At 37.5% G+C, this 25933-nt stretch overlaps 1 protein-coding gene across 2 annotated transcripts in view; it reads right to left on the reverse strand.

Moving 5' to 3' along the window:
• LOC112591088 (homeobox protein caupolican-like) overlaps positions 1-25933 on the reverse strand; it is a 65160-nt gene that overhangs the window by 2040 nt on the left and 37187 nt on the right. For both annotated transcript variants that reach the window (XM_025334743.1, XM_025334745.1), the window contains exons 2-7: positions 17705-18028; positions 8094-8206; positions 6122-6465; positions 3315-3648; positions 2125-2628; positions 1386-1505 (exon numbers count right to left, since the gene is read on the reverse strand). In XM_025334743.1, coding sequence (XP_025190528.1) covers positions 1412-1505; positions 2125-2628; positions 3315-3648; positions 6122-6465; positions 8094-8206; positions 17705-18028 — 1713 coding nt within the window. In that variant the 3' untranslated portion in view covers positions 1386-1411. The remainder of the gene's footprint in view (positions 1-1385; positions 1506-2124; positions 2629-3314; positions 3649-6121; positions 6466-8093; positions 8207-17704; positions 18029-25933) is intronic.

Consider the following 25933-nt stretch of genomic DNA (forward strand, 5'->3'; position numbering starts at 1 on the left):
GAATGATATTGAGAAATCGAAATGCGGTGACGCCGCCGACAATACGTATTTAGCGGCCCATATAACAATAATGATAGCTCAACGGGGTGCGTAATAGCCAATGGGCATGCCCACAACTGTCGTAATAAGCGCACGAAAATACCTGAACATCGACGGGGCGTGAGGTAATCGAGTAGACGCCTTATGTCTCGAGTGTATACGTATATATATATATGAGTGTGTGCATTTAAATGCGTTTATAATATGCAGTCTGACGCGCGCGAGCATATATAATATATATATACATAATGCAAATACATATAAGTAGTATATGGGCACATCTCTCTCTTTCTATACATAAATATATATAAATAAGTATATACACAGACGGACGGAAACACAGACGGAGGTAACCCATTCACCGATCTTAATCTCTGCTCATCTGTCAGTGTCAACACTTGCAGCAGCAGCAGCAGCAGCAGCAGCAGGGCATTCGATACCGGCACTCTGTACTCACCGGATTCTCCTCACTCTTGCCCCTCTCACAATCCAACACTTTTTATCTTATATGGGTACCTGACTTCTGCTCCAGTATCAAATCACTCGCCCAACCCCTCCCTCTTCACTTCACCGCGGTCTCTTACGCTTGTTCTATATAATATACATCATTTCTGTCCACAGATTATAATAGCACTACAATATAACATGCGCATATTATATATATATATATAAATAAAGAAAGAGAGAGAGAGAGAGTGAGAGAAGAGATACACGCGATACAATATATCATCCGAATAGATATTATATACGGGTCCGAGCAGGTGCTCGTAAACAATATAAGTGTATACATGGCAATAAAGCTAGTGATCCATTTAGTCTTGTTTTATGTACTTATTTAAACAGTACTCATATAGTAATATTAACGTGAAGTACGCGTACAAACAACTTATTTTTTTTGTTTTATTAGAAGTCATTTTCAAAGGACGTTTGTAGTTCTTTTTTTTTTATCAGCTAATATTATTAATTTTAATATTTATCTAAAAACATTGTTCTACAAAATATATCAAATTTTTACCAAATGGAATACCTTAAATATATATACGTATTTAAAATGTATAAACGGTGGTCACTTAGTGAACTAAAATATTACCATCAACAAATACGATGAATAATGTAGTACCTACTTTTGATAATGCCCCGGACCAAATAAAACTATATTTTTTTTTCTATATTGTCTATATTGTCTATGAGTCTCTATTGTTAAATAATTGTTTTTAAGTATCTACAATATACACTGATGCGCCCGTACATTCGTAGCAAGACATTTTTATATCAGCGATAATTATTATTGTTATTCGCATTTTTTTCACTTTCCACCGCAGAAATACGTGGCGCTGTCAACGTACCCGAAAATGACAAACGGTGGCGTAAATTAAACGGGTGACACGAAACCGTTCATCTGTCTGTGCTGCTGTTGTTGATGTTGTTGCTGGTGCGGCGGCTGTTGGTGTGGTTGTTGCGAAGGCCTGTAAAACGTACACAAACGTATAATTATATTGGTTCTCGATTAGGTTCGATACGTCACATTCAGTGCATAGTAAAAAACGGTATTATTCTACTTGTTCTATAACGTCAAGTGTGCGGTACCGTAATCACACAAACGTACCACACGGATAATTTGCGTTCAGTAGAATCGATTTTGCGTTAGGTATTTCAGATTGAATATTTTAGCGAGGTAACACCAAACTCAAAGGCGAGGACATAAATATTTAAGACCAGTCGGCTATTTTACGGTGTTTGAGTTTCTAAACGAGTCGTGAGCATTTTCGCGTATTAGTATTTCACACACAACCGCAACTCGCTCAAACATCACTAATCGCCGTTAAAAAACCGACGATAAACGCCATAAAACGTTCGTCGCACCTCTATCGTTATTAAGCCTACAGTTCATTAGAACCCGTTCACTCGGTATATGATATTAATGTAGCCCGCAACAACACTAAATCGGTCCTACTAAACGCAAACTTGACATCGCAAACGACGCGAACGCGTTTTCTCGTCCGACGGGCACCGACCGATTTACACGGCCCACCGTTGACAGAAAGCCAAACGTTTTGCATAATATTCCTTATAGCGGACACTCACGTCTTGTAAAACGGTTTGAACGCCGTGCTCGCGTCGTTGGCCACGACCCCCATCTGATGGTTGTTGTTGTTAGTGTTTGTGTTGTTGTTGTTGTTGTTGTTGTGTTGGCTGAGCGCTACGTGCTGTTGATGATATTGCTGCTGTTGCTGCTGCTGCTGCTGCTGAACTTCTTGGGCCGACCTCACCACGTCGTGCTGCTGCTGTTGCTGGAGCGGCGGCACGTGTTGCCGGTGGTGATAGTTGTGCTGCTGCTGCTGTTGCTGTTGGTGGTGCTGCTGATGATGGTACCCGTTGTAAGTGGCCTGATGGCCGCCAAACTGCTGTTGTTGTTGCTGCTGTTGTTGACCGGAAGAGGCGGACAGCGGTAACTTCATGTTGGGCGGGGTTTGCGGTGGCGTGTCGGTCTGGACGTCCGGATATCCGGCCATTTGCTGGGCCGACGACGACGACGAATTACTGTTGCCGCCATTGTAACCACTGCCGTAAAACCCGTTGGCGCCGTACCTGTGTACAAAAATACAGGTAAAACGGTCAGTCGTAAAAAAAATATCAATTTCGGTATACTCTGTACGCGCACGGTTTCAGATTTTTAGTCGACAAACCGTAAACGACGATAGAGAATTCGCACTAGTGTAATATTTTGAGTAGTTTTTTTTTTTTATATATATAATAATATAGCCATGAATCACATAATTTACCGCAGTTCGTCGTAGTTATTGTTTAACGTACTTGAATATAAAACGTAATAAAACCACCGTACAAGACATATTATGTTTAGGCATATTATAACATATAATATGTCTCTTCCATTGACGGAGGAGGGGTGTAAAACATTGAAAGTCGTCGTGGATGACGGAACAGGCCTGTTGAATTCACAACCGAGACACAATAATAATGAAAATATATGTTGTGCTCGGGCGTTATAATTAAACATGAGTATAAGTACGCGAGATCGAGTCACGATAACTTCGACTTCGAGGGGGGGGAGGATAGCAATGGATTCTACAGTTTACTTTTTTTTCGAATTCGATGAAATTGAACTGTAAACGCAGTGTTTGAGAGGTCGTGTTTCCGAGGGACGGGGAAAAAATTGGGAGTTTTGTGGTGTTATTTTGAGTTTTATCTATCGACACCTGTATAGACAGCAGCGGTCAGTATCTCGTCACAGACCTACGTCGCGACTCGCTTACCTGGCGTACGACGATCCAGACGGTGACAGTGACGAGCTGTTGGGCATGGTGAAACCGGGCGACGCCAGACTTGGACTGATCACGTTCGGCCACTGATGACCGGGCGGCGGGGTCTTGGAAGCGGCGGTGTCGGCCAGCGACCATATCTTCGGCTTGGTGGGCGGCAACGGTATACCGCAGTCCTGGTGGTGATCGTCCTGCATGACGTGGTGATGGTGAACCTTCATGTGGTGCATCTGGTCGGGGTGGTACAGGTGCTGGAGCATCGGTTTGCGGTCGTCGTCGCCGTCCGACATGACGCCTTGACCGCCCATCATGTGATCCCCGTGACCATCTGATATTTCGCACAGAAAAAAAAACACACACGTATAAATATTATGATCATTCCGTTGGGTTGCGAATGCGAGAGAAAGCCGGCAGATCGGGTTCCAGCGTTTGGCTGGCAACTCGATCTTGCCGCGGGAAACGAATGGACGTAGGTATATAATATTATGTTATTAGTGTCGCATAGCATGTATGGCGAACTATTGCGTTCAAAGCAAAACCTAACGTTCGATTTCTAACGGTCATATACCGTCCGTAAAAAATATCGATAATCTCACCCGGGCGGCGATTATTAGGCCCGATATCTTCCGATTTGTTTAATTAATTCGTTTTTAGTGAGCAGCTTGTGCGTGTGCATACATGAGAATATGAAAGAAACGCGGTTTCGCTATATGGTTTAATTCACGTTTTGTCGTGATGACGCTTCTTCTTTTCCCTATATAATTAGTAATTACCATTGAAAAATATAAAATATCTACAGCCAGTCACTGCAGTCGACGACTTCCGCACATACCAACGTGCGAAATTTACGAGAACCTCGTTGCGGGAAAATCCTACGCGGATGTCTCGGTCACATCGTATGCACATATAAGTATAAGTCGACGGTCATAGTTCTCGCCGGAACATACGCATATCTCTGTCATAATAACATAACGTACAAAGCATTTATAGTCGTCCCGTCCTAAATATATAACACGACGTGCAATGTGTGTCGTACGTGTTATAAACTATATATATATATGCGTGCGCGCGTAAAGGAAAATAGCGCGAATAAAAAACACCGTCGACGACGCGCACAATCGCGCGGAGAGAACACACATACACTGCACTTATACATAATATATATATACTCGTATTATTGTAATATTGTATTATCGCGGTCGAAATAATAATAATATATATATAAATGATAGGAATTTTCACGACTCGCGTGTATTGTTTATATTTACTACATACTCTATTATCTCGCGACACGTTTAGAGACACCTACACACACACACACACACGCATTCACTCACACACACGCATTATTGTTATTACTATTATTATTATATTATATATTATATATTGTGCGTGTGAGCGGCGTGTAATTGCGCGGATATGCAAATTTCGTACACACACGCGTATTATAATGTATACACGCTGCACAAACGCGCTCACGAATCGACACCGACCAGCGGCAGCATCCGTTCTACCGGAGTAGCTGCCCCGCTGCAGCCGCGGCGGCGCGCATAATATCTCGTATTATAAATACAGTCGCGCGCGCCCGATTCACACGGCGGCAGCGTACATTATTATATTATATATATATATATATACGTTGCGACTCATGACATCTTTATAAATATATATAAAATAATAACATACTGTGCGAGCATAGGTACCGTATAGGTAGGTACACGAGAAGAAACCAGGAATAAATTACCTTGCGCGATCGCGTGTGTCTGTGCAGTGTGTGTGTGTGTGTGTGTGTGTGTGTGTGTGAGACGTATTTATTTTTTCAACACGCGGTCTCTGGGTGTGAAACGGATTGCGCCGCGACGGTCGTGACCGGGAGATGGCCGAGATAAAGGCGAAAGCCCTACCGTTTCGAGTGTGTGCGCGCGAGCTGCACAATACACTCCAACTGTACTCGTATATTATACGACCATGAATAAAATACGATATACGTATTATTATTATTATAAACACCGTGCGTATATACGGTGGACAACGACGAGAGGGCTGTATACAAATGGGCACGTCCCGGAGGCGACAATGATTCATCCGTTCGGGCCGGCGAGTAAATGGCTGTACGGAGTTCCCGCGAGAGACGACCCCGTCGCCACGGTTTTAAACGGAGCACACAACACAACAATATTATATAGAATATTATTACAGTATATACAAAAAAATATACATATATAAACATATATATATATATATATAATTGTTATATTACCATGTGGTCCCCTCGCAAACGCCCGTATTATATTATACGAGATTGTCGCTATGTATATGGAAAAAAAATAAAAATACTTTTCGTTAATAGCTCCGAAATGGTAATACGCCCGATCGCTCTCTTCTTCTCGCGCCCTATCACGCTCTCTCTCTCTCTCTCTCTCTCTCTCCGCGGCCCGCACACATTAACCGTTTAGGGTGGGCGACCGTATAAAAGCTCTTAGATAATTTTCGACGAATAAACGCGTAATGCTGTGGGGTCCGCCACCGCCACTCGCACTGCAAGTGCAATATTCCACAAGTGTCATCCTCGTCCGATTTCATAAGCACCGCCGCGAGGGGACGCTCGCCAATTACGTAAATGCGTTACATCGTTTTCCAGAGTTTTTCCCGCCGACGTACTGTGGCGAACGCGCGCACGCAAACACACAAGAGAACGTTAACGTAACGCAATATTATATTCACGAGTTTAAGCAGACACAGGACGAATATACAAAATGTACAATAAATAGATAGGTGGAATAACGTATATAGTTTTGTACCTTTTCTGACGTCCTTGTTGCAGTGTTTCTCGTCGCCCATCAGCATGTCGTCCTTGTCCTTGTCCTCGCACTCGGACGACCCGGCGTCGTCGTCGTCGTCGTCGTCCGTCTTGTTCTTGGGCTCCCACGTCATTTTGTTCTCCTTCTTCAGCCGCCTCCGGGCGTTGGCGAACCACGTGCTCACCTGCGTAAGCGTCATCTTGGTGATGATGGCCAGCATGATCTTCTCGCCCTTGGTCGGGTACGGGTTCTTCTTGTGCTCGTTCAGCCACGACTTGAGTGTGGCCGTCGACTCCCGGGTGGCGTTCTTGCGCCTGGCCGCCAAGTCGTATCCCGCGCTGTACCTGCGGAACACACAAAAACGGACGTCCTGTCAGACACACGATGCAAAATACTAGGGCGCGTGTATGATATGCGGGAAACGAACAAGACGTGATAATATACGAACGGAGAGGACGCGCCGTCGTCCGGTCGAAACCCGACGGCGGCGGTCGAGGGGACGTGGATCGCGCGCGCACAGAAGATTTATGATCAATACCGGTTAGATTTATGCATCTATACGGGCTTGACCCCGCACCGGGACGTATACGCGCGCACGCGTGTGTGTAGTACGTATGGGTACGACGCGTAATTTATGCTCGACGACGACTATACGACCACGACGGGCGCATATTATGATATTCGTCTGCGCACACACGCGCGAGCGCTTTTATTATTATTGTTTCTCCGTCGTCTCTGCGCCGTCTTTTCGAATAAAAAATAAATTATTTTTTCGTACGCTTCCCCGCCCCCGCCCAATCTCGAACTGCGCACCCGGTCCGGCGAGTATCCCGCCGGGTTGTCACAACATGTCATCCGCGCGAGTGTATTATATCATATTATATTAATAATAATAATAATATAACATTTTGAATAATAATAACTTGCGCAGGCCGCACGTCCGCCGCTTAGTAATTTGTATAATCTCGACCGACAAAGACATGATGCCGAGCAATGCGAGAGAAAAACACAGAGTGCGGAGACGAGACGCGTAGTAGACAGTGGCGCTGTGAGAATCGGTCGAGAGGGACGCAGAAGAGACCTGTACAGGAGAGCAGAAGTCCATTAAGTCTTTTCGCGCCGACAATCAATGGCTGAAGCGCTCGCTACGCGTGTTTATATACGTATATAACACAAAAGCTCTGGGGATTATTATTGTCGTATATATATGTATAATACGATAACAATACATAATGATCAAGAGGGGAGGGTAGACAGGGGTACCAGAAATGTTCAGTAAACGCAAACAACACAACCCTGCGCGGGTCTGCGGTGCAGTATAATAATACACAGAAATATATATATATATATACACCTGCTGCATTATATACATTATATATACCTGCGGATTTTATTATGTAAAAGCGAAGCCTCCGTCATTAAAGACTATAATAATATCGTACATATTATATAATAAAAACGCAAAAACGGGCAAACGGAATAGAAATAATAATAATAAAAAATCAATGCCCTTTGAGTTTAGACGAGAATTCCGCGGCATCACCGATCGTGTTTTCTCTCTATATATGGCCTCGGTATAACCGGTGCGTGACGGCGGTGGCGCCGAGTAATCGATATTATCGCCGACCGGCCATTTTGTCTTGGGTAGTAGTATAGTATTAGTAGTAGTAATAGTAGTATTAGTATTATAATATACTATAACTAGTAACTAGTAACTACGCTTTGCTATAATATAACTCCATCGCATATAATATAATAAAAGTATTATTATTGTGCCATTGCTTTTTATTGCGCGCTAACGTTATTATATGGCTACGGCATGCAGAATACCACGATCTACTCGTACGGTCGCTCGACACCGATATCAGTGTCGACGCCGCAATGAGAGGCTGTTTGAAACGGATTTCGGTTCAAGCGCGCGCAAAGGGGGGGTGAATGATCAAATACGAAAACAACAAACACTGCTCCTCACCCGTAAGCGGCCAGAGTGGAGTCGTAATGATAATAGCCGGTGGACGGTTGCAGACTGGCGCTGGACCACATGTCCGACGATCCCGTGGAATCTTTCAGCCCGTACGGGTTGCTCTGTAAAAACAAAAAAAAATAAAAACTCATAAAGCGAATGAAAAAAAAGTTAAACGTACGAGCAATTTTTCTTTTTGCCCGGGACAATACATACATATATATAAATATATATATATTTATAATAATACGACAACGACAACGACGACTATGACTATACGAAACGTGCGCGCAAGTTTTTTCAAACACGCGGACACGACAATCAGGTTAGGTCGAGTCTATAAATCGACGATTCTGTATATAAGGCGGCTTATAATAATGTACATGAAACTGGTCGAGAGGTAATCCCCCCCGTTTGTGTATACACAATTTGCCCAGGAGGTCCGACCCATCAACGTCATAAGATTGCTGCGTGCTGCACTATCCTTATTATTATTGTTGTTGTTATATTGTCGTCTATATGTCAGAACGAACCGACCATGTGACCGTGTGACAAGCAGCGGTGGCGTTTCGGAAGATCCAGCGATCAATCTATTTTAAATGTAGCGAGTACCTACGTCATGTTAAGTAAACCGGTGCAAAGTCGAAACTTTGTTTCGGCCGCGGTCTCTGAGAACTAATCTCTATATAATACAATAAAAACTAGCTGTAGCGTACAGTCGCATAGACGCTCGACGGTATACATTTCAAACACATAATAATATGATGTATAAATAATAAACAGATTCAAAATTGAAATAAAAAACAGGTTATTCGTAGATCAAAATTAATTTGTAATTTTTTTATTTAATGGAACGATGTAATTGTATAATATGTTAAACCGCAGAAAACGTTTTTACGAATTCAGAACAGGTTTCGCCTCCTACTTCGTCCGATGATAATATATTAGTTATATATATTAATGTATTATGCGTATAGACTGTGCGGCTCACAAGTTTATTTGGTTTACGATCATTTATTTTTTTAATTGATACACATCGATAACGATTTATATGCGCATCTATATAGATATATGCCTGATCTAATTGTTTTTACCATTATTATATACATACATAATAAATAATGATCAATCAGTTGCTTATAATATAGTCTCTGGATTTTTTTTTATAATGATTTTATGCGCCACGTAGATCGCCAGAGTCAAGACGATAAATATACATATATATACATATATATATATATTATGTATACTGTACACTCGATTAATAATAAATTAAGGTAAAGCTGTTAAAATATTAGTTGAACATTTCATTTTTTATTATACAGATAGATCGTCGATATGATATAATCGTGTGTTAAATAGTTAAGGCACGCATACATATATGGGTGTAATTATTGAGTTTGATGTAACTCGATACATGGTCGTAAAACGAATGATATCGGGAAATGATTTCACGCCACACATATAAATCGGCAAACTCGTAGACTAATAACGACATACGAATACTTGCCACTCGTATCGATTAATATAATACTGCTGCGCTCTGTTCGTATAATATTATTGTCTTATTAAATACAGTCACACAGGAACCAACTCACGATTTTTTATTCTCATCCTTTTTAAAATATTGACAATAGTGTTTAACGAATTTCTATTAAACGTCGTTTTGTTTCTCCAACCGCATCATGGCATAATTGCATAATTGCATAAGTATATGACTAATTATATATAAATTATTGATAAACAGCATATGATTTTATAAGATTACAATACATTAGAAAATTAGAGTTTAATTATTTCTACAGTTACTACACATGAATGTAGGTAGGTTCGTTCAATACGTTTTGGAATTTTAAAATTGGAAGTAATAAATGCTGTACGCGAACAATGCAGACTCTATAAGAAATTTTACACCTTTTTACGTCACTCCGACGTCGACATTGGCATGTATAATACATTATTAAACACGATAAAAGCACTAAATATACATAGACCGGATGAATATTGGATCGAAAACAACACAACGACGACCTATGCCATCATCAAAAGCTTTTCACGCATGTACACAATAATATTGAACGTAACACAATATATTATATTATAATCTATACGTATACGTATACATATATATCTATATATAGATGTAGATGTACGCGTGAGTGCGTTCAGTCACGTAGTCAATAATAATATTTCGCGATTTTTTTTTTTCCATCGACCGATCGTTTACTATTATATTAAATATAATATATACTATATTAAAATATAATCGCGTTTGGAATTTAATCGGAGGGAAACTCGAGTAATACGTTTAGCGCTCACACGCGCCCGCGCGTATTCGCACGCGGATAAAGAGACGCACAAGACAGTGTGTATATATTATATTATACTATATACACAGTGTTTAATGAAGTAATACGATTTTAATAACCGGTTTAACGGGCGAGTGTATACCGTGGTATTTAGATGATGACACGGAGAGGGTGTGCACGAGTGCAGTGTGTGCGTGTGTGTACGTGTGTGTGGGAGTGTGCAAATATTTGGTCTGGCAGCAGCAGGAGGAGCAGCGGCAGCAGGAGCAAGCAGCAGCAGCTGGGTCAGACGTGGTGAAGCTTCCTATCGTGCGCCGGGGTTAAGTGTTAGATACGGCTCCCCGGGGATCGGCGACAGCGGCAGCGGCGACGACGGCGGGGCGTTAAGAAGCCACCCTGTGGGATATACGCTTTTAATATTAAATATATATAGCGCCGCGATGTGCAGCACCCTCGGAGGAATTTCACGGCTTCCCGGTTTTAGCTGCGCGCGTATATATTATTATTAGATGTATATACTCGCATATAATGTATAATGGCGGAAGGGGATGACGACCCGTCGGCGACGAGCCCCGCGCGCATATGTATATATATTGAAATTTATCGACGTTAACGATGTATACGGTCATAATAAGTAGGTACGTTGTTATTATATGATATTAACATTTATTTTTATGGTCTTGCAGCGTGATGTACAATTTCGTCAGTACATGGCGGACCGTTGTCGGACAGTGTATATAGGGTTTAACACAATTGCAGAGACCAAAATACATAATATCCACATTTGCGTCCAATTCTTTTAACGTTATATCCACAGTTGAAGCTTCAGGGGAAAGACAAACTACGGCCATCGGTAGACTGTTTATTTTTTTTAAGTAAAATATATTTTGTATATTGTTACGTAGAAAATATTATAATTATATCATAATATCTATCACTATATATAATAATAAATAATAATAAAAAGAGAAAATACAATACAATCATAACAACACGTATACCTACAGATATAAGGCGTTTCGTAATATGTCATATTTATACGTTACTAAATAGGCAATAATATTTGTAGGCTCTAGGATGTCTAGGATTTTAATATTTTATTATATAACATTTAACTCGTTTAAGCATTTTTTTTTTTTTTTCTATGAACGTGGAATGAGTATCATTTATTTTAGTTCAAAATTAAACAAAAATATTTTACTCTAGTTATATTAGAAACTCTAGATAATTGTAAAAAATGACATCCAAAGAAGCGATTTTTTCAAAAATACTGTCATGCCACTCTTTACTAGACCGAAACAGTAAAACCGTATCAATAGATATATTATACTGGCGTCGCTACAGACAAATTCGCTAAAAACCGTGCGCTACTTCTAATACCTAGATGTGGAAAATTATTATTAAATTACTCTATCCAAATGGTATTATAAAAACAAAGCAAGATCTCATTCGCATCACTTTAAAAGAGTTGTGCGCTAAAATTTACAACTATACAGTTAATTCATTGAAAATTATGATTGGCATTTGAGTAGGTATTAATGATTGTTTTTCTGCTACGAAACACAACGTTCAATATATGACATTGTAATTCGTAGAAACCAACGACGTTACGCATCGTTATCGTGTTAAAACACGAAAAGAACAAAAAAAAAAAAAAAACAATATATAATACATCGAAACAAGGTTTATCTTACAGAAACATCACGTCGTTTATGAGTGGTGGTGGCCGGAAATCCGGTGGGAAATAATTATGTCCGCCCGTTCCCATAAATATGGAATTTATCCAAGAAAAGTTTATTTTTTTTATTTATTTATCTACACCACATCTAGTCCTGACGATTTTTACCGAATGTACGTCGTTGTATCCGGATAAATAGTATAGACTCAGTCCGCTAAACACACGCCTGCAGCACTTTCATAAACGCTAAATATAACATATATATTTTATATATATATATATATATATATATCAACTGTATATACGATGAAAGCTCGGTCGGATGTCCAACGCCGCGCGCCACTATAAAAGAGACCCGTCGCGCGCGCCAAACACGGTTTAGCTTTATCCAAGTCGTTATTTTTCGACGTGCGCATACCCCTTTTTCAACCCCATATCTGTGTGTCCCCCAAGAGCTCTGACGTCGGATTTTGTTCATACATACCTACTTTATATCCTCTCTCACATACACTACACCTATATGTATGTATGTGTATATATAGAGAGAGACATTCTGAAAGCGTTCTCACGTCCTTCACTATAAATTTCGTCGTTATATATAATATATATGCATGTATATATCGAGAAACGCTTTGAATTTATGCGCGGTGGTGGGCTTTTAACGTTACCGCCGCCGCCGGGGAAATCGCTACACGAATTTATATACGCACACACACATACATATATAAATGGATACGATATGGTGTTTGGGAAATCGCACCTGTTTGTCGGTGAAGTGGTTTATCGCGTGGTGTTAATGGTCTCGCGCGTTTGTCCCGTGGGGTGATCAATCGCCGAGAGATTGGAAAATGTAAGCAGGAATAAAAACTGTTTCCAAACACGACCAAAATCCACTTTTACGCTTAAAAAAAATTGAACACCGAGGTATATATGGTTTATACGTATAGAATCAATATAAATATATATATAATGTATTATATCATAAAAGCGATTTGTATCATAAAACGCTGTGCTCATGTAAGATCGGATCTTTTGAAGTATATAAGTGTATATAGGTAAATGATGGCATATATTATATTTTATTTTATTTAATATATATATTATGTACATAGATGCCAAACACATTAACTATTAAATTGCGTGATTTTGGACAAGGGTGCGTGAACGACCTTGGAACACGGCAACGAAATAAAATAGTATGGATACACAAAGTACGTAATATATTATGTAGGTGCACGATATATATTTTCGACTGGAAAATATTATACACAAGCAACGACACACGGTTATTGAATAATATAAAAACAGAAGTATCAAATATGCGCTCAAAATAAAACGAGTGCGTGAACGTAATAGTGTATTGATATAGTATCATATAATATTATGAAGTGGTGCGAACCAGGTATCTTATCCAAACGAATTCGTGTCCGCCGTCACACGCTACACAAAACGTATTGATCCTAGAATGTAATAATAACGAGTGGAATATTAGGAGTAAGTTAAAACAAAACGCTATACCACTGTTCCATAAATTATTATTATAGTATGCCTGCGAGTGCTGCGACTCGGACGATACGGCGACGATGGCGGTTTATGGAATAATATATTAGTGGTAATAATAAGCCGCACACGATACTGCGCACGGTGTGGTATAGGCATAGACAGTACAATTACTATACATCTGATATGTATGACATGGAACGAGTTTCGCGACGTATACTAATATCATACCTATATAAATATATATTATGTATGAACTATGTGTAGATATTATAGAGGCACTACGTAAATGGAAATTCGTTTTGCGCGACGTGTTTGGACTGTTTAGAGCAAGAAAAAAAAAATTCTTTCCAGACAACTATATTATCTCTCGTACATATTGTACACACTACATCCATTAAATAGCGGCAGTATTACGCGTCGTAGCTATTGCAAGCCGCACAGAGAGAATGGCGAAGAAACTTTCCGCGAATAATCGTCGCTCGCTCCGCAGACAAGAGGAGTCCTTCGTTACGTCTATTGTTTGTTTCCTCTCTTTCTCTCTCTCTCTCTCTCAGTTTTTCCACCACTTTTTCATTACTGTTATTATTGTTATCATTATTTTTGCACTCGACTACAATTAGCGTCGGTTGTAAAACAAGAAATAATATACCAACATATTTAATACGATATTATTATGTAAAACACGACCGCCACAATGGTCTACGACTCTACGTCGTCGCCGCGCATGAGTTATTGGTGGTGGACGTAAGTAGAAACGAAGGGTTCGAACGAACGCATGGGGGGGCGGATGGCGAGGGTGTGTCGGGATGACGGGGGACACACACCATTAAAGTCGACAACAGGTCAATACGTTGTGGGAACTCGTATTACGGCTTGCTATGTGTGTGCGTGTGTGCGTGCGTACACGATTGTCCCGTGTTGGAAGAAACGAGAAGAAGAAGAGACAAGAGTAATATGTATATATATATTGTGGCGCCAAACTTAGTCTGAACAATGTTAAACTATGTGCGTGTGTGCGTAATATAATATAAAATGTATTTTTCCCGCTTTCAAATTCTCTATCCGCGCCATCAGCGAGTAATACCTTTTATTCCTTCAGGATCGTGCCAGCCGGTCAGTGCGTGGTACAGCGCACTGTGTATATAAAAATATAAATCCCTTCTACGGCCGAGTGTAAATCCGTGGCCGAATACGTGACTGGAAATCGTGACAAAGGGCGTGCGATCGTGTGTGTATGTGTGCGCGCGCGCTACGGTGTATATTGTATAATATGTATACCGCATATTTCCGGAAGACTCACCTACTACTCAAAAGCTCTGCACCCGGTCAACTTAAAAGGTCAATTCCATTTTCCCCTCATCATATAATTTATAGACGTTTTTCACGAATACAGTCCTATGCCAGTCGTATATAAGGGTGCAAAATACGCGCTGTACATATTACACTACAGTTACTGCAAGCATATAAGTGCTCGATATACTTTTATATTATATTATTGTGTTATTGTTGACCGACGTGACGTATTGATTACCAGACTGTGAAAGCAATAATAGATATATAAATACCTAAGTCCTTTGGGAAACGCAAAACATTTCCAGTTAAAAGCTATATATAAACCATATTATGTATTCGACAAATATTATACGGTAGTAAAAAGTAATTTGTATTTATTATTTATTATTCATTATAATTATGACCTGTTCTATAATTAATTATAAATATCGAAAACAAGAAATTATGTATACCCTACAGGAGGCAATGGTATTGCAATTACTGATGTTTTGTCCTTCACAAAAAAAAAAAAACTAGTCTTAAAGTTGTAGTAACCTAATTTAATTCTGTATAATTTTACTTAAGTGCGTAATAATAAATGATAATAAATAATTTCTACATACTCTGAGAAGAATTTACTTTTCAAATGATTGAAAAACATTCAATAAGGATTTCCTGCCTTGCATAGATAATTAGGACTTGGCTTGTAAGTTACACAAAATATCCGTCGCGTCATCGTGCACACAACGGTTAAGTGTATTATTATTTTCGACGTCATCGCACGCGTATAGACACGGTAGCGCATACAATAATAATACGTGTCAGTGGGATAACGTATCAATCAACTGCATACGAGCACACGTTATATACACACCCATTACCGCCTCATTCGCTCTCTCTCACTCCCACCCATTCCCCCGTACGGTCTGCAGTGTGTGTATAAACTCATTGATATAAAAGATGCTCGTGTTTATATTCATCAATCCACCCCTCGTATATATACGGTTATTTTTCACGCGGCGGCGGCGTTTACTACCCTCTTTATACTCGATCGCGTATATATATAAAGTCATAAGCTTCTCTCTTTATTTATTTTTTCGCTCCCCCAAAAAGGCTCTCTCAGTACTGCCGCCGTCAATTTTCCGCTCGTTAATGAAGCCTCCGCCCAGGCAGTTGCGGTTCTCTCGTGCGCGTACACACACACGTTTGCGTGCGCGAACGAGTAGGGTGTATATAGGGTAGTATCGTAGAAGTGGTATATACATATACGTAATGCGCGTATACAAAGAGAGAGGCGCACAGCACAACAGTTCGCGAAATCACCGCCACCGCACTCTCCTCCGCCCGTCAATAAATCACGTTCCACGCCGATTTCTACCCCCTGTAGCAACGGAGACGGCGGTAGATGGGCGTCATCCCTCTCTACGGTTAACCGGAGGCTGTGGCGGTAGCGGATTGATTTATGAACGTTGCACTTCGCGCGCGCCAAAGCTTCTTCTCTCGCCGCCGCCGTCGATGGAGTTTATATATACACGCGACCCAATCATATATATATAATAATATAGTAGTAGACTTTTGCGCGTGTAAAGGCTTTTTATTTCTGAGCGCACCCCAAATAATCGAATATAATTGATACTGGATTATATGGGCGACTTGACTTATGGGCTCGCGTTAAAAGGGCCATTAAAGAAAAAAAAAGATACTGCAGAAAAAACTGAGATCCATTGCGTGAAATCACCGAACAATGACGTGTCTCTACGACGCGGAGTATAAGCACGACAAATTCGAAATACGTGAAACCTAATTTATATTAACTTAACCACGACATTTTATGTAACGCAAGAGATTGCTGATATATCACGGTAGTGTTCGACTAAAATAGGCGCAATGATTTTCTTTTACAATAGTTAATTTAAAAACATCCAAATATAATCTGTTAGTCCGAATTCTTATCTTTATAACAGTAATGATGTACAGTGGCACATACGAAGTGAGGGAGGGGAAATAAAGAATCAAACTCCGTCTTTCAAACGTTTTCCTCTATGAAAATATATTCCTACAAAATACGACTCTCTTCAGAATCAGAAGTATTACATTTTGGAAAAATTATAATCAGCATAAGCCTCTCCGTAAAATATCGTTTGTGTACCTACTGCAGGCATTGATCGAATAAACAATAAATCAAGAGCGACACACACAAGCGACGACGAATTCCGGGACGCATAACATAAAAAAAAAAAACGAATGAAATGAAATTTTTTTATTTGCAATAGGTACGGGGGGTATACTGACTCGTTTTATAATCTCTTGAAAATAAGTTTGTAAACGATGTCGAACGATCACTTTATTTTTGGTGCAACACTTGCACACGATGCTGTTAATCGCGGTCCTCGTCGACACTCGTGATACATCCTTTACAATGATCAACGTCGGTACTATATAATATTATGTCGTACATTACCTTTGCAGCGTCGGTGTCACTTTATTATGTTACACGTCTGCACCGTTTGTACCCCGTTCGGTTTTCAACGTTTACAATACGCACCGACGTCTTACACGTTTGACGAAATGGGTCAAAGTATGGCGGTGACCCTGTGACTCGGTTTCCACCAGACGCAGAGTGTTAATAAAGTATTTCATTATATTTTTGATCGTTCACTTATTACAAGTATACGCGTCGATTTGATCGGCGTATACGACAAATAATATAATAATACAATATAACGCATAGTCTATAACGTCATCGTATCGCCTGCACGACATCTATACGCTGCGCCTAATATTATATTTTTTTAATAAAATCGCTACCTCTGACATTGCGCTCACATATCGTTATCATATACAGCTAAAAAACTCACCAAATGCGGGTAGAACGATGACGTGTCGATGCTCGGATACGGGTTCTGGTCTGTGGACGGGTACGGCGCGTACACGGCCGTTGTGGCCGGCGTGCTGCGGTGGGTGGCGTAATGCGGTGGCAACGACGCGGCCGCGGCCAGGTGGCACGAGCACACGGCCACGGCGGACTCGGAACCCGCGGTGCGGTCGCCCGTGCCGCCGGCGACGGTTCCGGCGGTACAGCACGTGCCGCATCCGGCAGCGCCCATGACGTCGGGCGATAAGCCGCCGCCCCCGCCACCGGCGGCCAACGGCGGTGATACCGACTCTGCCGTCATCGCGCTCTGCGAAAATAAAAACAAAGATATATTAGGTATGCTATAACAATTACGTAAAACAAAAAAAAAAAAATCGTGACATGCGAGATATTATAAATTACAATACATAATATATGCCCGCCGGAAATTTAGTAACTTATACCCGTATTATAGTATTATCGATCGATCTAAAAATAAATAGGCATAATAGGTATATATATATATATATATATATATATAATGTATCCACAAAATGATCGTCTTATAACAAAACAACTAGCATTAATAAATAAATCAAAATTTTTTCACTAAAAGTTTATTCGTCCAGTGAATCGTGCCTTTTTTTCCTTACACATCATCAAATGCATTTATTTTTCGATATTTATGAGCAGATTATGCAAATAAATAAAAAAAATATATAGCTGAAAATTGAAAATAAAAACAATAAATAATAATACGAAGTAAAATAATACGAAAAATGCAGCATAAATAATATTATATACTCGTACATTAAACAGCTAAAATAAAGTTAAAGATATTAATTTTGGAGCGTTTATGTATTTAATTGCCAAAACTGTATGTTAATAATTTTTGAAAATTTACCGAACTGTAAATATAGTATTGCAAATATGAAATAATAGTAATGCATATTTAAATGAGCCTAAATACATAATATATATACATTCGGAAGTCATAGCTTCGGAGATATACCTAAAAAGAGAAATAGTGAGATGAATGAAGAGAATTATAGAGAGGGCGAGGCAAAGAAACGTATAGTGATTTGTTTTAAAAAGAGTAGAATCTATCAGATGTGTCTACTTTGCGAACATATAAATATATAAGTAGTATATAAAGACAATGTATATAGTCTTAAAAGAATTATGGCGATACGCAAATGACTCGAGCAAATTCGAACAAAAAAAAAATTTTATTTTTAGACTTTTGTACCTATATCACTGTCACATCAACGTAATGCCCCAATTTTACCTTACATTTTATTTTAATAATTATGTTATTATTTAATGAACACAAAACAAAAAGGATCCTCGAGAGAGAAAATATATTGAAATAGGTGCTTACGCGGTTTATGGTTTATTTAGATATTAGCTTATGGGGAATCTGAATGACTAAATACTCGTGCGAGCTGATAAGGGGGAGGTAAAAGTTGATTACGAGTTATGACAGCTGGTATTAATCAAGAACCGTCGGGGAAAACGAACGAAGGCATAATAAACATAATAATATTAAATAATAAATATATATTATACGTGACGATTGATTTGAATTCATCAGAGAAAAAACGCAACTGATAATAATAATAACGTGTCGCGTTGTTGTAGCAAAACCGAGTTAGTGTATATACACACAACAGCTATGCTGCTGCAGCTAGGAACACTGACAGCAAGCTGTCAAACAAAACCATCGTAATCCAGACGTATTTATATACATATATCTGCGCGTTATATAATTTTTGTATTGACATGGTGTATATATATATATATATAATATATTGTACATAGTAAACAGCCCGTCGTTTTCACGCAAAATCTACGCGCGCAAAGGAAATCGATACGTTTCGTAACATTAAACGCCATCGTCACCTCGGTTTAGGTGTGCGCACGCATAGTATTACGACGGGCGGACAGAGCTCCGTCTGCGGGCAGCGGGCGTCTGTCGTCGTATAATTATTTTAATTGGCCATTCGATACCAGAGTCCGAGTGTATGTGTATGTGTGTGAGTGTGTGAGAGAGGACGGTGGCGAGTAGACCGGTTGTGAGGTGTGAACCCGAAAGCGTTTCGTCGGGTTTTCAAGAAAGGTGTACTAAATATATATAGATATATATATATATATATGTGTGTATATGCGTACTTACGTACGTATTAATATATTATATTATTATCTATATCTCGTCGTCGTCGTCGTCAACACCAACTCGACCGCAAAAACCAATAGACCGGAATGACCGGGCGGCAGCGGTAGACAATAATGAAAATATAACAATATATTATTATTATATTATGCAGCATAATATATGAATAAACATACACACCTATGGCCGTATATTATATGCGCATAGATATCCGACCGTACGGGCCGCCATAATTTTTTTTTTTTTTTTTTATAACAGAGAAATTATATATATTTACACGTTTTATATGGTTTACTGCGACGCGGAACAAACGCGATGCGACACGTCGCCGGTTCGACGGAAAACCGTCGGCAGGTGTCGGTGTGCCCGTGTTTTTCGAAACCCTAACACGATTACGCGCGCATTAATATAATATAATATGAATTATAATTTACTATTATTATTTGAAAATATTGTTGTCGCACGCGAAATACTATTATCGGTTACCGATGCGCACTACAAACACGCACGACGATTAAAGAGTATAATATTATTATGCGTAATAGTACTCGTCTATTTAGTGTCTACCTATTGTTATGTCTGCGCGCATATCAATCTTACACATCCGATCGGGGAAAATCGGAAATTTTGTCTAAACGCTCGCACACCTCGTGATGCCTAATTATTATTGAACGCTGACACGTCGAGAATCGATTGGGTCAATACGGTCCGTCATAATATGATATAATATATGCCTACATTAATTATCATATTATGACAATTTGAGTAATCTCGCGTGGGTACCGATAAAATATGATTTGCGATACAATTAGGGCTCGCCGATCGTATTACTATTATCATAGACGGATAAAACTCTTGCACTACACATTGCTGGTTAACTATAATATAATAATATACGCATACGCTCACACACACACACACACACACACACACACATATATATAAATATAAATATATAATATAATATAAATACATGTACACACAGACACCCGGCGTCAGGCTTGCCTATGTCCCGGACGTTATACATAATAGCATATATAAACGGGTAGGAGGTCAATGGTGGGGTGTAGTAACGTAATAAAATTCTATATAATTTATACACGCAGTAACAATTCATAAATATTTATGAACCCGTTTTCGTGGGCTATATACGTGCGTATATACAACACCACCACCGTGTGTATATACGCGATGCGTTTGATCGTCGTACTGATAACAGCCATTATTACGGTTATATATTATAAATATATATTATACGCATACATAATATACATATAACATAAAATACCCACACGCGTGTTTTTTAATATAAATATATATAAATATATATACATGTTTTTTGCACTCTACACCGCTGCTTGCGCTCTCTATTACACGTACCTACCTACCTACCTACCTATATATTTATATTATAAGTGTGCTAAAATGCGCTTTTGTTAATTAACATTTTCAATAGTATAAGCTATATAATATACATATATGTATTAAGTGTGCTTATGGGACTTATAAGTTGTAATACACACTTACGAATATACGACATCGTTGAGGTTGTCATGCGTAACGCGTTTTATTTGCGACGCGGGCGATAGGCGAATTTCACCAGGTTATCAATCAACTACGTTGCGGGTAAGGGAAAACTCGTGTTTTTGACTATATATATAAATATAATATGGGGAACATGTGTCATAACTCATAGCCTAGGCGTGCAAGAATAGCCATCGCTCTCCCTCACCACTCCCACACATAATTTCCTTGCTCGAGAGTATAAAATATAATTTTTTTTTTTTTCGTAGAATATTTCGAGTCGGTTATTATATATATAGAGATGGATAAATAGAAAGAGAAAAAAAGTCTCCTGTGTATTTTTTTCCGTCTCTTTCCGAGAGAGTTGTTGACACATTGTTTACATACTTAACGTCCCACACGACATGAACGAAATAATATACGAGCTTATTGTTGGAAAATAATAATATTAAAAAGTAGAAAAAACGTTGACAAGATTATCGTATATTATGTATACATATATATGTGCGTGTATATATATATACACTCTCAGCGCTGTGAACGTTTTTTTACGAATATTTATTATATTAATATATTATACTTTTTTCTACTCTCCTGCAATGTATACATACATCCACTTCACCGCCCCGACGGCCTACACCACGGGTCACCACGGCCATCCGAAATGATTCATTTGCGCCGAAATAATCGGTATATAATACATTATATACATATACATGTTGTATAATATATATATCTATTATATTTGAATATTGTGTTCGACCACGACGGCAAATAATAGATAACATTGTGTTTAAATTTAATGAAATCAAGAGTTTTCGAAATATATAATTTATATATCACATTCATAATACAGTAATAAAGATTAATATTTTATTGAAAATTCGTTGAGTGTAAAATGAAAATATAATCAAAACGACATTGCCCTTATTGTATTCTGTTACCACGCGAAAAACATTAATAATTAAAAGTCGCATTATCCTATTGCCACGAAAACAATGAAATAAAAAAAAAAGTATACACTTCGCTTAATATCATAAATATACGTATAATAAATTGTCGGTAGCCGATCGGTAGACCGTGAAGCTTTGGCTGCTGATTTTTGTACTTATATAATATTATATACTCGCAACTGCGCACGTACAATGTATATATGCACACCGCAAACTTACGGCAGACATTGTGTGTAAAGTAGGAATGCAATTAGTTATAGGTAACTATTATACATTAGACTGAGCCTCGAATTGCAAGTCACGAGCGACCTCGTCGCATCAAATAGACTCGAGAAAAACGACTCTTTCAATATTGCCGGTTAAACGATGTCGTTGAAGTATTCTTATAATAGTTTAACGAATAATTTATTGTTCTACATGATTTATTATATAGCAAAAAGAATCTAATAATTTTATTTTATTAAAACGGAAGAAAATAGAAAAACATACGACAATATAACCATTACCACCGATGACAATACCTATATTATTTAATATATTGTATTTCATATTTAAATATTTAATAATCAATATAAAGTGATTTACTAACAATGTTCACCCAATTTTTCTTAAAAATTTTTGGAATTTTCAAATATACAGAAGTATTACATGTTTTCAAGTTCTTGATATCTTATGTACTATTTGAGAAATTTCCTGTGAATATAAGAACTTTTGTTTTTCAAATGATCACCTCCTTTTTCTTCTGTAAACTGTTAAGTGGATAATCTCAATGAAAATGTTGACGTATCAAAACCAAAATTCAAACGAGTAGTTATTGAATTATTTAATTTTTTGTACTGAGGATAATTGGTTCGTGACAATGGGTTTAAAAGATATGGAGGCTATGGTAATTTGAAAATTTTGGTATTATAACTGATTTATATTAAGATATCAAAATGTAATGTTTATTAAAATGATCAAAGTATACAAATTAAATACTAAACCGATATTATATATATTTTATATTTTCCAAAAACAAAAACTTGAATAAGTCCATTACTAAATGTTAGCATGCACGGTGAATCACTCTGTATATTATAGACAATTCGTGTACATGAGCGGTTCGCTGTAACGAGGTTTCTATCGTTTATTTTTTTTTTTGTTTTTAATTTTTAATTGCCAAAAAAAAAATCCAAAAATTATGCTGAATAAAATCAAGCCGTTATTGCTCCAGTAGAAAGAAACTCACGACGATTCTAAATTAAGATAATTAGTAATTCCCACGCTAAGAATAAAAATGTTTTAATTAAAAACCATAACTTGTTAGTAACTTGCGCGCGCGTGTGATGTATATACATGTATCTGCTATATACCTATATGTGCCGATGCATGTTATTTGTGATAATTAAAAAGAGACGTAGCAGTATATATTTATGTACGATATATATACCTATATTACGCGAAAAACAAACCGTAACAAACTGTTTTACAACAGTTTCCCATCAGAACTTCAACTCAGTGTAAAACCGGAAATCATACAAAAATCTTATTTGTCAAAACGAAATTATATTATATTATACATTTTTACACAAATTATGATGTAGAATTTATGACCCAATATTTATAAATTAAATTTTGCATATATACAATAGCAGACTACAATTCAGAGATAAAGTTAATATTTGAATATATATTTATTGTTTATAATACTACATATCGACACATCTATAATTATTAATAAAATCATTTAAGATCATGTAAACCATATTAACTTTTGAGCCTTTTGAAGTATTAGTATAATTTAATTGTAATTATGCATCTCTAAATTATAATATTCGTAGAAGTGGAGGCGTGATTTTATAACATTATAGTCATTATACCTTTATCGTTACAATGAGTTCAAAAGATATGTATGATATATTTCAGCCTTGATGTTGGTTTTTCTTGTCAAAACCATACAACATTAAACACATAACATTAACGTTCTGTACAAGTGATGTATACGCCTGAGTCAATAAATAATAGAATTTTATTTTAAATAATTTTAATGAAATATTTCAAAATACCTAGAATTTATTTTTTTAAATTATCAATACTTACTATGATATTTAAATATTAAAAAAGCTTAGTTCTTATCTTTATGCTTAATAAATTAAATATAAATATATATATATATTATTAATTTTAATTAATTTTTACTATCATAATATTATTAATAATAGAGTAAAATTACTAATAAAATTATTTAAAAATTTGCTATTTATAGTTATACATTACTAATTGGAGAACACACATATGTGGGTACGACGGCTCTTCAACGAATTTCGTGCATTAAGTTAAGAAGTTAATAATAAAACAAATAGGCGAGAAATAGGTATGTTAATTAATTACTTTTATAAATATCACTATTTTTAATTAAGTAGAAACGGTTTCTCAGTAACATTCAAATAATCATAGATAAATATATAATCATTATTCATTAATTTACACTGTATTAGGTAATTGATTTAAAATTATTCACGTTATTGGTAATTTGTTAAAACATGAGTTTTATCAATACGACCTGCATGCATTATAGTGTAGGTTTATACTATACACTGTATATCTACATGTTTATAGTATAGCATATATTATATGTAAGCGGGTAATTTAGTTTTTCTCAAGAGATACATATTTCATATAGGTACACATATAAAACGTCGATTATCACAAATCTTGTATAGATCATATTTTAATTATGTTTGTCATAACATACGAGTATTACATCTGATTTAAATGATGGTGTAAAACATTTAATTTAGATTCGTAAATACAACTTTTAGGCCTGCATGTAATGCATTTCACTTTAGTATTATATAGGTACACTCTGTATGCACACACACACATATAAATAATATAAATAAATTGGGAACATGAATTCCAATTAGAAGACTATAGTTCAAACCGATAACGGCTGACGTTTTTTTTATTAACACGGCATAGCGGCGTTTGTAGTAAACAACAAATGTTCCTATCCGTGTTGGTATACATAAATATATTTATAAATATTATTAACTACTTAGTACTAATATATATATATATATATATAGTGTGTTATAGGTGGTTTAATTAGAGACGGCGCAGCCTTTGTGCATTACAAAACATTGATAAAAATAAAAAATAAAACGAGCAGCAGCGCACCCGTGGAGAGCTTACAAACATTTTATTTTATTTTTTAATTAATAAGGTCATTTTTATGCAGTAGCTGATATTATTATAATGGTATAATAAGTTGGTTTTTTTTATTTTAACAATCGTCGTTATCTGCGTTAGTCTATCGCGACGGTGGCTGTGCCGTTGGCGCCACACATGGAACCCGCGTCACTACAACCACTGCAGTCTACTTACAGTTGTGCCCAGTACCCATAAGTATATATATACTGCAGTTATATTATTATAATGCGCATCGACGGCGGTAAAAATACTTATTTTGACGAAACAGACTAACTACACGATGAGCATTTATGTATACATATATATTATATATATACGAAGAAGACAGTAATAGCGATGGAGGTATAGGAGCTGAGGAGTTACCTACCTATTTATATATATAATACATAAA

The sequence above is a fragment of the Melanaphis sacchari genome, unplaced genomic scaffold, assembly GCF_002803265.2.
Source record: "Melanaphis sacchari strain LSU unplaced genomic scaffold, SCAv2.0 Contig129_pilon_pilon, whole genome shotgun sequence".
In the NCBI taxonomy this organism is placed as follows: Eukaryota; Metazoa; Arthropoda; class Insecta; order Hemiptera; family Aphididae; genus Melanaphis; species Melanaphis sacchari.